The 14,502-nt window shown below is 38.3% G+C and overlaps 1 protein-coding gene across 1 annotated transcript in view; it reads right to left on the bottom strand.

Moving 5' to 3' along the window:
- LOC136857204 (serine-rich adhesin for platelets) overlaps window positions 1-14,502 on the bottom strand; it is a 329,451-nt gene that overhangs the window by 153,775 nt on the left and 161,174 nt on the right. The window contains exon 17 of the mRNA XM_068224997.1: window positions 7,496-7,699. Coding sequence (XP_068081098.1) covers window positions 7,496-7,699 — 204 coding nt within the window. The remainder of the gene's footprint in view (window positions 1-7,495; window positions 7,700-14,502) is intronic.

Here is a 14,502-nt window from a genome sequence, read left to right as displayed (position 1 = left end):
CTTTGCATCCATGATGAGAGTGGCTCGTCACTCAGTTGAATTAGGAAGTGTTTCCCATTTAGGACATTCTTCTTTTTGCAGCTGGTTTTGTGAACATGGATTACCCACATAATAAAAGTAACTATAAGCCCATATCGTAAGCATTAATGACCTTGTTTGGTATAACGAGGTTACAAACGTTTGTAACAATGACGACCTTCAGAACGGCCACAACTGTTTTCTAAGCGGTGCGTGGAGTTTCCTCTTGGAAGTCATAAGCACATCATTCAAGCACATAAGCTACAAAGGTACTGAAGCGATGGAAAAGCGCTTGTGTTCTTCCCATACTTTTCACGCAACAATGAAGAATTGGCAGTTGTAAAAATTACGAACGTTTGTGTTGTAGGGTTAAGACAAGTATAACCTTCAACTGTATTTCAGTGAGTATATGAATAATATCTTTTTCTCTTTTAGGACATTAGCCATAAAACTATCAGTTTCTCCCAATGGCAAATACAGTATATGAACTTGCTATGGCAATCTCACTTCATTGTGTATCTCTTGTTTGTTTGTATTGTGTAATTTTGTCAAATAAAGCTAAGTTATGAAGGTATAAAATCATTACAATTTATTCAACAAAATTGTATGGTATAAACATTGGATCATTACAAAAAGAAAACAATTAAGAGATAAACAATTAAACAAGATCACCACAGGAACTGCTTCCAAAAGCATTACATTTTGCTCCACCTTTAGACTGAAAGATCGTAATCTTATAGATAAGCAGGGCAGGTGGCTTGTGAACCCACTAAGGACAAGTTGTCTGTGGGGGCTGCTGCTCTGCTGATGGTAAGTCAGAAGAAGATAACGTAATTTATGAAGGTATAAAATTATTACAATATTCTATCAAGAAGACACATTCCCAGGACTGACATATGGCTAACTATGTGAAGCTTTCAGTATTACCTAGTCATGAAGTAAAAATATCTTGATAGACAATAATAGTTCATTTGTTTGAAATTCTGAAGTTTTAAATATTTAATATTGCCAAAGTGCTTACCAGGTGTATGCATAAGTCTTTTCCGGTTTCGCTAAGAGATGGCACCAGCGAACAGTACGCAGGGTATGAATTTGACACATACGTCAGTTTGTTCGTCTGACATTAACCTACCAACACACACAAGTTGAGTCTGCCAAACACTAGCATCTGTGTTGTATTGTTCAGTGATCATGTCGATGTTTGTGCCTGAAAAAGAACATTTGCGGCACGCATTGCTTTTCTTATTTAATCAAAAGGAAAAGGCTGTGGAAAGTCATCATTTGCTGGTAGAAACATATGGTGAACATGCTCCATCGATTAGAACATGTGAGACATGGTTTCAACAATTTAAACATGGTGATTTCAATATGAAAGACCATGCTTTGTGTCTGGTGGGACCAGAGCGGTATTGTGTATTATGAACTCTTGAAGCCCGGCGAAACTGCTAATGCACAACATTATTGCCAACAAATCACTAACTTAAATGATACATTGATCGAAAGGTGACTGGAATGGGCCAGAAGACATGGCAAAGTGATTTTGTTACACGAGAATGCGCCGTCTCACACAGCGAAACCAGTGAAAGACACCTTGGAATCGCTTGGATGGGACATCCTTCCACACTTGCCGTACTTCCCTGACCTGGTACCATCTATCACCTCTTCGCATCAATGGGGCACACACTCACAAGGCAGCACTTCAGCAATTTTCAGGAAGTTGGAAAATGGCTCAACGAATGGTTTGCCGCAAAAGACGAGCAGTTTTTATGGTATGGTATTTATAACTTACCTAAAAAGATGGGCAAAGTGTGGAGAACAAAAAAATGAATTTCCCTTGAAAATCACATATTTTCTTTACCACAAAAACTGACAAAAACTTATGCAGGTCGGCGGAGTATGGTGGGTGCGGAAGGATGTCCAATCCAAGCAATTTCAAGGTGTCTTTCACTGGTTTTGCTGTGTGAGACGGCACATTGTCGTGTAACAAAATCACCGTGCCATGTCTTCTGGCCCATTCCAGTCACCTTTCAATCAATGCATGATTTAAATTAATGATTTGTTGGTGATAGCGTTGTGCATTAACAGTTTCACCAGGCTTCAAGAGATCATAATACACAATACCGCTACCAGAGCGCGCACTGTCTTTCACATTGAAATCACCACGTGTAAATTGTCGAAACAATATCTCGCATGTTCTAATTGATGGAGCATGTTCACCATATAGTACCTTAAGAATGAATACCACCTAACTGACATTTCTGATGAAAATGACTTATTGGCTCTGTTGGCATCTGTAATGAGCCCCTCATCCGTTTCAGCAGTGGGAATTTCATAGTTACACATTGTTGTCCAAAAACTGGGGGTGAAACTATACTGCATAAGTACAGTGACTCATATATTTTTGCAGTACCACATAACTGAATTGTCTTGTTTGGCGGGGTTTTGTGAATCAAAAGGATTTCCCTCTCATTTTTATAACCTCCGCCAATTCATGCGTAGTGAACTGAAAGTAGCACAGTATTGTTGCCGACAGCCAACTCTGTGACTATCAGTCAGTAGCCCAGGTCTACAATAATCACACTTTGGTGGGAGAAGAAGTTTTTTTTTTTTTGCTATGGACTTTACGTCGCACCGACACAGATAGATCTTATGGCGACGATGGGATAGGAAAGGCCTAGGAGTTGGAAGGAAGTGGCCGTGGCCTTAATTAAGGTAGAGCCCCAGCATTTGCCTGGTGTGAAAATGGGAAACCACGGAAAACCATTTTCAGGGCTGCCGATAGTGGGATTCGAACCTACTATCTCCCGGATGCAAGCTCACAGCCGCGCGCCTCTACACGCACGGCCAACTCGCCCGGTGGAGAAGAAGTTTGTCTTGAGTTCTCTACAGTGCTTGTGTTAAAATAATAATAATAATAATAATAATTGTAGTAGTTATTATCCAGAAACATCAGAATTAAAGCCACTGCGTTACATGGCTTCAGAAGGAAAAGAGGAAAATTACTGTTCTGCTCTCAGTCACTGATGAGGAAATACTACTTGAGAACTCCGATGATGTTGTTGATAATACGTTCTCGGAACATGGAATAATAGCACAACTTGGATTCTCATTTGCAAATGCTTCAATTCTCAGAAGAATTGCAAAATCAAGTAAGTTTGTTTTCAGCACATTAAAAATGACATAATGTAGTTTCGAAAGATTTAATTTATTAGTAGGCCTGTTCGTTATGTAAATTAATTACTTTATGTTATATTATAATGGAGATTAAATATTTTTATTATCATTCCAGATCCCATTACTCTACAGTTATTTACCCCTGAAGCTATAGATGCAAATTCCAAGTCATATAATCAACGTAAGTCAGTAGTTGTTATTTCACAGGCTCTAATTTAAATTTACGATCATATGCCTTAAATCGTTCAAATTTCCTTACATTTCGCTTTATTGCTTATTTTGGTAGGTATTGTTGATAGGAGCTGTGAGAATGGTGCTCCTAAACCCCAGCCAAGTGAGAAATCTTCACTTAGGTCTTCAAGCACCTCTACAGACAATGAAAGTATGCATGTTCCATTGCAATAATTTTCAGTATAGGATAATCTAATTGCATGCTATTAGTTAAAATATTACTTCAAAATTTTATACATGTACATTAATTTGATTTTTAGGTCCACCTATACTTCCTCCTGCCAACAAAGTATCCAAATAAAATTATTCTTATTACACCCCTGACACATGGGCTGAGCTATTCAGTGCACCAGAAGGCGAAGGAAAAATAAAAGTATGAAAGATGTATGGAAACAACACAAAAATAAAAGATTGAGAATGGAAGGCAATCCATACCTAGATTACAGAAGGACAAAAGAACGGAAAGTCATACAAGATGTCTAGAGAAAGGAAGCAGGGACCTACTTGAACTTCAAATATGTGTAAAAAGTCCAAAAATTGTGGGAGTGCAACAACATTAAAGATGAAGAAAGAAAAGAGGTATTTAAGGAATTTTGGAAGACCATATCTTGGGATCAGCGTAAAGTGCACATTACTGGACTTGTGGATTCCATCGCTAGAAAATGACCACATGTAGGGGAATCAAGATGCAGTGGTACATGGTCTATTACATTTGCATCAACCACCAGAAGAAACAAGTTTGCAAAAATAAAAAGTTTTTAAACACATTCAGAATTAATGCATGGACTGTTAGGTACTAGAAAGGTCAAACTTCAGAGAGTAGAACCATTCGTCGTGCTGAGAAAAACCATCCATTAGGCAATCGTAGCAAGAAGAGTGGAATACATGAATTTTGGAAAAGTTGCCAAAATTACCTTCTCACTACTGCAGGAGCAAGTCAACAAAAGTATATCTGGAGCCTGTAATTCAATCAGTAAGTCATTTGCATGAACTGTACAAAGAGAGTTACAAAGGAATGAATAATGAGATTGTCAGTAGGTACACCTCCAGTACCATTCTCTCTGACTTGAACATAGGATTGTTCAGGCCAAGAAAAGATGAATGTAATCTGTGTGTTAGCTACAGAGCTGGCAGCATAACTGAGTACAATATAACTTAGGAACCCATGATGTAACATGATATTGGTTCGATGAAAGCCAAACTGAGCTGGTGGCTTCAGTCTTTACCTCTTGCATAATCGATACAATAAGCAAGCAGTTTGAAACGGCACGTGTTCCTATTATCTTGTATTCCGATGGATGCACCTACCAAAATCTGAATGTAGTGATGTCTGACGCTTTGTTGAAGCTAGCCAAGAAAACTGGGGTAGCGATTTTCCAGAAATTCCTAGTAAAGGGTCACATCCAAATGGAATGTGACTCAGTCCATAGTGCAATTGAATGTATGTTAAAGAACTGTGAAATCACACTTCCCAGCCAATATGCATCAGTGTCAAAAGAAACATAAGGAAAACCCCAACCATACAATGCAGTTTATCTTGACTACTCATTCTTCACCAATTATGCCATAAGAGATTCATGGATATACGATTCCATTCATCCCGGACGAAAAGCTTATGACCCATCTGTTATGGATCGTAAAGTTTTTTAATATGATCTGACAGGAGAAATTTTCTACAAATTGAATTTTGAGGATGATTTTGTGTAGATGCCCAGGTGACCTAAAATAGTAAGTGAACAAGAGCTTTCAAAACTTTACCAAAGGTACTTGAAGATCAAGAATACAAAATGGGATCATCTTCAGCAACTCAAAGTGTAATTCCTAAAGACTGCCATTCCTATTATGACAACATTTCACACTTGTAAGAATGAATACCCTAATTGTGATTCATGATCATAGTTGATGTGGCCCAATTTGGGTACTATAAAAACCAAGGATGTTGGACTTTTGTATTTTAAGGTTATATTTTAAATTTAATGGTAAGAATTAGAATAATAATTTAAACAACTAGGTTTTATCAATTTTATTATGGAATTCAATACCGCGTAACTCACTGTTTTCTGAAAATTTAACTGATCCAATACTGCATAACTGATGCTACAGATTAAACAACACAAACATTAATTTAATAGCACTATCTGAGTATACAATGATGAGTTTACATCACAATATCAAAAAATAACTATATTATTTTGTATTATGTTCAAAATAAACTGTTTTTTGCCTCTCATGTAGACTTTGGATTTTGTCAGTTATGCAGTATTAATTCTTACGGGACAATATGTTTATACCAGAAAACTATGACTTTCCACAGCCTTTTGCTTTTGATTAAATAAGAAAAGAATGCCGCAAAAGTTCTTTTTCAGGCAGAAATGTCGACATGTTCACTGAACGATACAACACAGAAGCTGGTTTTTGGCGGACTCATCTTGTGTCTGTTGATAGGTTAATGTCAGTTGGACAAACTGACATATGTGTCAAATTCGTACGCTATGTACTGTTCACTGGAGCCATCTCTTAGTGAAACCAGAAAAGACTTATGCATACACCTGGTAAATCACAAAAATGAGTCTTATCTTTTGGTTTTGCACACAGGAAGGATACGGTATATCTACATTGAAATTATCGGACATCATTATAAACATGCTTCATTTTTAGGAAATTAATTATAGTAATGAGCAGTGGTAGACTTCAAATGAGTGATGATCACAGAGGAGTTCAACATTTTGTTAAACAAGCTACATTTTTGCACTGCTACCCTCATAAGCTAAATCTAGTACGGTACTGATTCATTGCTCAAGAACTATCAAACTACTTCTTCCATTACCAAGGAGCTCTCGGGTTAATTAGTGGATCATTGATCTCATTCCAATTTTTGCACCCTGTTGGAGATACCAGAGATGTATGGTACTTCTTAGCTCTTTCCTGATCCATTTTGATGCTTCATGTAGGCTTGCCATACTTGAAGGCATTTTATACCTAACTGCCAGGTTTCAATGAGGCTGTCTCTAACCTGGAGAACAGATGCTGTGTGCTGGATTTCAGTGGAATTTCTTCCACTGCATACCAGCACATAATTAAAAGGTCTCGTCCACCCGAAGCTGTTGGCCCCTTTAGAGTGTTGTGTTGTTTACTGCCACCCAACCCTTGGCATTGAGTCACTGGCTGTACTGTCCACTCCATCCTGTGGCAGGTAACCCTAGCCAGAGAGTAAAGAACTATCAAACATTAATTTATAATCTTGTAGCTTTCTGTAATCCTTTGTTAGCCAGACCTCAAAGGCAACACATCTTTCAGTTTACCTTAGAAGTTTGGGACATGCTGGAATTTTAATTCCTGAGATTCCTGAGCAATTCAGAAAATTTAAGTGAAGCTGAAATGAAGTAATGGTTACTATTAAAAATAGGTGTGTTATCAAATAATGAGTGGCCAGAAATTCAAAGATCAATTGACTGGCAATTTGCAACTCAGAAGAAGAATCAACATAAACAAAAAATTAGTTTCATCGTTCCCAGAATCAGTCCATTAACTCCACCATCAATACCCATTACACTTTGCTCTTTTGAATAATCTTTCACTCATCAACAAAGAAGTTAATTGATATTCAACATTCTCCTTGATACATAAACATTCAAATTGTGCTTACTATCAAACACGCAGTTAAGATATGTCCGATTATGGATTGAATTTTATGAGCCATTTACATCAACACCCCTATAATGGGACTATTTTACCTACAAATATATATTTTAATGAACTTGACAAAATATATTGACTGACTGAATGATCGACATGAGAAAAAAGCAAAGCCAAATTGTATTAAACTTGAGGGATGGAAAGAAGCCTCCATTTTTTTTGAAAGAGGAAACATTTTAGGTTAGGAATAATACAAGACCACAAGAGGAGTATTGGAAGTTGACAAGAAGAAGTGATTCAACACAAAGTTACTGGAAGTGGTTTACAGATTCAGATCAAGGACCTCAGGATTAACTGTTTTCCTTTGGGAATTCTTTTAACACCATTCAGGGTCACTGAGTGGTTGTTATGCCACATCTTATTATTAAGAACACACCTCAGGTCCTGAAGAGAGTGTTTTACTATCTACTTCTCGCCCACAATGGTGACAGAGCACTCCTGCACTTTCTCCACTCGTTGGGACGTTGTTACTGGGGTCTGCACTCTCACTATAAAACACACTATCACTGCCTGGACTCACTGAACGTAATGACTCAGCACTCAGTGCCTTCAGGCGACTTGACTCGGGACTCATTGCTCCCTGGAAATGAGAGAAATGGCATTTTTGTATTTCCTTCTCAACACTGCATACAAATGACCAAAGGGCTACCCTTATGAAGGGACTAGGGATTAAGAGCTATGTTGGGTCTTTGCTATTTCGGTAAAAGAGTAGACTATAAAGAAAAGAAAATTCATAATTTGTTGGTTATTGATTCAAATCCTTTAAATTCTATTAATATATTATAGTAAGGAATACACAGTGATTAGTGTTATAATGGTTTTCATGTTTTATTCAGTATGGATTATTTAGTGAACTGTCAACTATACCATATGATTTTCATTAGTCTTATGCTGACATGCTCCCTTTTAATTCCTGAACATGCTTTCTTTTCATTCTTAGGTGTTTTTCTTTCTTTCATTTTTGACATGTTGGTAATATTTATTATGTTGTATGTAATAATCACTGTATTAATGTTTGTAAATTGTTTCTTCTTCTTATTTGTTTGGAGTAAATTGTAATGGTTCCATATGTTTTGTTTCAATCATCAGTATATCTTGTTGTTATGGTTACAAAGTAGTCCTTTAGGGTTATGAAATGTGTTACTGGTATGTTCTTTTCACTTTTCATTCTGCTAAGAAAACTCGTGTCCCCATCCTGAGGTGGTGCAGCTCTTTTGAGGCACACCCCCACTGGAGGTGAGCTGCATGTACCACTTTTGCCATTCTTAAGTCTCTGACAGTACAGGGAATCAAACCCGGGCCTCTGAGGATGGCAGCGAATAGTGCTAACCAATACCAATACACTGCAGAGGTGAACTTCGTTCTGTTAATGTATAATATTCTCCAGTCTATCTTTCTGTAAACATCATTACATAGGCAGACAACACAGAGTCAGTATCTGTAATATGAATAAGTAGGCAATTGCCTGATAATAAAAAATCACAATGTGAAGGATTTTTAAAAAATATCCAGACACCTGCTCAAAACTGTTTTCCAAGTGTTTCTCGGATATACTACCCAGTAGTGGACATCATTAAAGGGTGGTTAAGAACAGCTCGAACTCTGCAAGGGTGAATGTTCACCAGGTGTTGAGACATCTCCAGGGGAATGGAAGAGCATTCTTTCTGCAATGCTGTAACAAATGTACTTTGTGATGTGGATCATTGGGGGTATGGAGCAAAGTCCTCATTCTAGTTCATCCCAGACATGTTCAATAGGATTGAGCTTGGGGCTCTGGGCTGGCCAGTCCATTTCAGGGACCTTATTGTTCACAAACCACTCACAAACAGACTCCATTTTGTGACAGGGAGTATTATCATGCTGAAACACACAGTGATCTTCTCCAAATCATGGAGCTAGTCAAAATGTCTTTACTTCCTTCCACCTTTAATGTGCTCTGTAATATTATTAACCTCAATGTCCAGCTCCATGCCTAAATGGTTAGTGTGCTGGCCTTTGGTCACAGGGGTCCCAGGTTCGATTTCCGGTAGGGTCGGGAATTTTAACCTTAATTGGTTAATTTCCCTGGCACGGGGACTGGGTGTATGTGTCGTCATCAACATAATTTCATCCTTATCACATCGCGCAGGTCACCTACAGGATTCAAATCAAAAGGCCTGAACTTGGTGAGCCGAAGTCCTCGGACACATCCCGGCACTAAAAGCCATACGCCATTTCATTTTCATTAACTTCAGTCATGAGAGGACTGAGTTCCTTCAATGGAAAGCAACCCCCTCACAGTGTCACTCAACTTCTGCTGATTTTTTACTGTGGTCATTCTACAAGTTAGCATACACCATTCACCTAGCATTCACTACTCCCAAACTGCCCAATCTGACTGCTACATGGTCCAGTTATCCACAGGCCAGTGCCGACACTATTCACACCACTGATTGCGGTCCTTAGTCTTCACTGGTACCGAGCTCGATAGCTGCAGTCGCTTAAATGCGGCCAGTATCCAGTAATCGGGAGATAGTGGGTTCGAGCCCCACTGTCGGCAGCCCTGAAGATGGTTTTCCGTGGTTTCCCATTTTCACACCAGGCAAATGCCGGGGCTGTACCTTAATTAAGGCCACGGCCGCTTCCTTCCACTTCCTAGGCCTCTCCTATCCCATCGTCGCCATAAGACATATCTGTGTCGGTGCGACGTAAAGCAAGTAGCAAAAAAGTCTTCACTGGTAAAATATGTGGCTTGTGGATGGGTGCCTAAGCCTTGAATCTCAGTTCTTGTATCTCCTGGTGCACAGTAATGGTGTTAGCTGCCGAACTGGTGGCACTGTGGAATTCACCGACAATGGCATCGCACAGTGTCAGATGATTTTACTGTGCATGCTATTGCTATTGGTCAACTCATGTGGCCTACCTGGTCATGGTTTTGTTGTGATTATGTTTTTCTATTTCTACTTCACATTCACATTCCCATTAGTGAATTTAGGTAACCTGAGAAGAGCAGAAATGGCCCTACTAATAACTTACTGACATGGCAACCAATAACCAATCCATGTTTGAAGTCACTAAGCTTCCTTGCTCCACCTGTCCTGCAGGTATCTTGTAGCGCTAAACAACATGGTGTCCTCAATCACCCTTTATAGCAGTGGTTATAGTAATATTGAGGCTCTAGTTTACATGTAGGCCCCACATAGGGTTGCCTGGATACTTTTAATCAGGTAGTATACTTCACTGAAAAATGTGCTAATAAAATAAATGTGCTTTAGTGCTCACGTGAACTCTCTGGCCCTAAATACATTTTCATCATTGGAAACGACATACGATTTTTTCTCTCAGATACATGCACTGCCTTATTCCTAGGAAGTTACATTCTCCTCCCTCTTTGAGATTATTGAACATGGGCTAATGGAACATTTTCAAAACAGAAGAAGAAAGTAGGAACTGGAATTAGGAAGCATCTTGCCTGGGCACAGGAACAAGCAGAGGAGGATACAGGGAACTGTACTCACACAACCTCTGTGTAATTATACCTTCCCTAATATGTATCATTGTCTACTATAAAAATATGTAAACATTTCCTTGTTCTGTCAATAGTTGTTTTGAAACTCTATTTTTCCAATTATAATTATTCTGTTGGATATGTTTTTGTGCAATATTCGTGTATTATAAAGGAATTTTTGGGTATTGGCTGACTGGTGATTGAGTCTCAGGAGCCCTAACATCAAGATCATCAATTGTTTGTATGAGAGGACGAATATTCCATTGAGGATTCTTTTCAACTGGTTTATGATTTTTCAATGCAGCGATGGACTTCAAGTATAAAAGGTACATTCAAAGGACACTTCGGAAGCCTGGAGTGTGTATAAAATTTTATATCTGATTTAGGCAATGGATTTTCATATACACGCCACTTGACATTCAGTGCATATACTAATTTATGCAGTTAATAACAATATTGTCAAGATTATGTCATTAACAATGTGTGCCAGAAGGGGAGAAGGTGCAGTTTTCTGTCATCCGAAACACAACTGAGGTAGTTATATAGGATCAATGTAATGAAAGTCCGGCTCCATGGCTAAATCGTTAGTGTGCTGGCCTTTGGTCACAGGGGTCCCGGGTTCGATTCCCGGCAGGTTCGGGAATTTTAACCATAATTGGTTAATATCGCTGACACAAGGGATGGGTGTATGTATCATCATCATCATTTCATCCTCATCACAACGCGCAGGTCACCTACGGGCGTCAAATCAAAAGACCTGCACCTGGCGAGCCAAACATGTCCTCGGACACTCCCGGCACTAAAAGCCATACACCATTTCATTTCAATGTAATGAAAGCATACCATTGTACAGTGCAGTGCCGTGCATAGAAACATCAGGGTGATTGAGACATTAGGCATAAAATCTCAAGGATAATTTAATAAAACCACCTATTCAATACTGAAAAAAAAAAAAAAAAGAAAACCTACAACCTGTTTTCCAGTCTTAGACCGGGTCAGGAATGTAATGAATGAAACATATATAGGCTGTTATTACAGTGGGGTCGCCACTCCGAAGGTGATTATTAATGACTGATAGATGCAATGAAATGATAATGGAGAGTGTTGCTGGAATGATAGATGACAGGGAAAACCGGAGTACCCGGAGAAAAACCTGTCCCGCCTCCGCTTTGTCCAGCACAAATCTCATATGGAGTGGCCGGGATTTGAACCACGGTATCCAGCGGTGAGAGGCTGACGCGCTGCCGTCTGAGCCACGGAGGCTCCTATTCAATACTATCCACATTTAATGTGGTTTGAATCTACATGAATTATTGTAGACTTATCAGGTACATATTTCACTCATTATTTGGGCATCTTCAGCCTGTAGACAATATATTATACTATATATGGTTAAATAAGGTCCCGAACCTTGACCTAAAGGTTGTCTACAGGCTGAAGATGCCCAAATAATGGGTGAAACATGTACCTGATAAGTCTACATAAATTCATGTAGATTCAAACCACATTCAGCGAGGATAGTACTGAACAGGTGGTTTTATTAAATTATCCTTGAGATTTTATGCCTAATGTCATCTTCAATACGGAACAATAATGAGAGTTGTTCCTTGTGATTGAGACATGTCACTAAGTTCAAGATTTCTAGTAAGATTTTCATATGTATCACTACTCTGCATGATAATGCCTGTCCTAATATAGTCAGGATTTTGCATGACACCTTTGAAGCAGGTAAAATTGAATCATTCTCCATAATGCTTAAATGTTTTCATATGTAGGCCTATCTGAAAATTTTGATGAACTAAAACAAGCTATATATTAGGGAAGATTCTCACCCGTCAAAGGTACGAGGAATGCAGTAATAACCAAAGACTCTCTACAGGGTGACCATCAACCTATTAGTATTACAGTATGTATTGAGCCTTTACTTTCATGGGTATTACTGCTGGGATAAGACATTGTTTAGCACAAAACAAGTTTCCCTCATTAAAGGAATAGTAGAAATGCTGAAAATGATCTAGTGAGATAACATTATAATGAAAAACCCCCCTCCCCCCACCAAAAAAAAAAAAAAGGTAAATGCAGGAAACATAATGGAGAAATGTGATGCTAATGAAAGTTTATGAGATCAGTCTATTGTTGACAGAGAGGAGAACTACCTAATTTTTAAACCTTCAGTTTTCAGTGCCAAGATGCAGACAGATTGGATGCACACAGTGCATCATTCAAATTGTTCTCATAAAATCAGGTCGAAAGATGTTACAGTTCTTCGGTTAATGTTTTAATGTCACACTAACACATTGAAGGTTTTTGCGATGCAAGAATGGGAAAGGCCTAGGACTGGGAAAGTAAAGGCCATGGCTTTAAAACTTATCCTGCTGATGCCTTAAATGTTGCTCCTCATCCACGAGCTGGCTGATTTCTAGAATTTATGGCTAAGTTCAGAATGGCACAAAATGAATGTGGTCTGAGTTACAGATAAATTGAAAAGTCCATTCAGTTTCTGAATCCTTACACTACAAGTTTAATATATTTTGGGTATGATTGAAAAAAAACTTTTGTAAAAGATGCTGCAAAATTACACATTTTCAGGAATAAAAAACATTAAAAATTTAAAAATCAAATATGCCTGCACTACACTGTTGAAATAAATCTCAAACATCATTTATTTGATATAACACACTACTTTGAACTTAAAAAACCATAAATGTCCCCTCGTAATGCACTATGGTATAGTAAACTTTGAAACAAGGGGGTGGCACAAAGTCCAACGTAACAGTCACTACATTGACATGAAGTGTCTTTTCTACCGGCCTTGACGTGCAATGTTTTTCCTTGTCACTACAAACAATACATCTTCTCTGTGCCTTCATTTTACCATCAGAAAGAGGAACTTAGTCTGGAAAATGTTTTCGAGTGATCCGACCTATCTTTGTTGGAGGTGCTGGGTTCGAATTCATTGCCTGCAGACAGGACTAATCTTGAGCAAATGTCTTGAAAAAACTGGGAGGTGCTGAGTTTCTTTGCTTTCTGATCATTGTGAACAATACAACCATTCGCTATTGCCATCACAATGAGATGGAAGCCATGTGCAGAACAAACAATAACAAACAACTTTACGAGGGATGCTCCTTTCACGAGTTCTCATGCCTTTGAACAGATCGATATTCTTCCATTAAACAGTGATGTGGTGCTATCTAGAAATAGTATAAGCAACTTCATGCTTACTGGCATCCACACAGGAGTGCTAGAGCTGTAATATTACGTTCGTCTCCAACACAAAGCATGAGAAATCGAACAACGTAATATTACACTCGCCGCAGTTTTAGAAAGTTACCTTGCAATGTAATAGTACGGCACCTATGCCCTAAGTGTTAACTAAGGCACAGCATCTGTATTTGCCTGGTGTGAAAATCTGAAACCGCAGAAAACCATCTTCAGGGCTGTTGCAGTTCTATTGTATACTTCAACAACAGAAGTCTTAGCTATTACAGATATCCACCGATATAATATGTTTGTAAGTACCTAGGTATATTTTCATTCCATAATATTTTAGAAAAAGCAAATTAGGAATAAACTGGATGTAGTAACAAGTCTTTGACAACATTTATGGGAGCAGTATATAAAAAATTATGAAGTCCTAAAAATGAAACAGATTTTACAAAGAAACATAAGTTTCATTACTGGTTATTAAAGGAAATGCATAACATTCTTTTGTAATTCAACTATTCTTTGTCCCAAGTTTAGTTTACACAGTAGTAAAGTAAAGTAAAGCAGAGTAAAGTAAAGTAAAGTAAACTTGCATCTTCATATTCCCCAAGGTGTGCAGCTCCTTTCAGGCTCCTCCCCAATGGACATGAGCTGCATGTATCTTACTAACAACATACTAGCCCTTCAAC

The sequence above is a fragment of the Anabrus simplex genome, chromosome 1, assembly GCF_040414725.1.
Source record: "Anabrus simplex isolate iqAnaSimp1 chromosome 1, ASM4041472v1, whole genome shotgun sequence".
NCBI classification, from domain to species: domain Eukaryota; kingdom Metazoa; phylum Arthropoda; class Insecta; order Orthoptera; family Tettigoniidae; genus Anabrus; species Anabrus simplex.
Note: the sequence above shows the minus strand (reverse complement) of the source record. Positions and strands in the feature narration are given on the sequence as shown.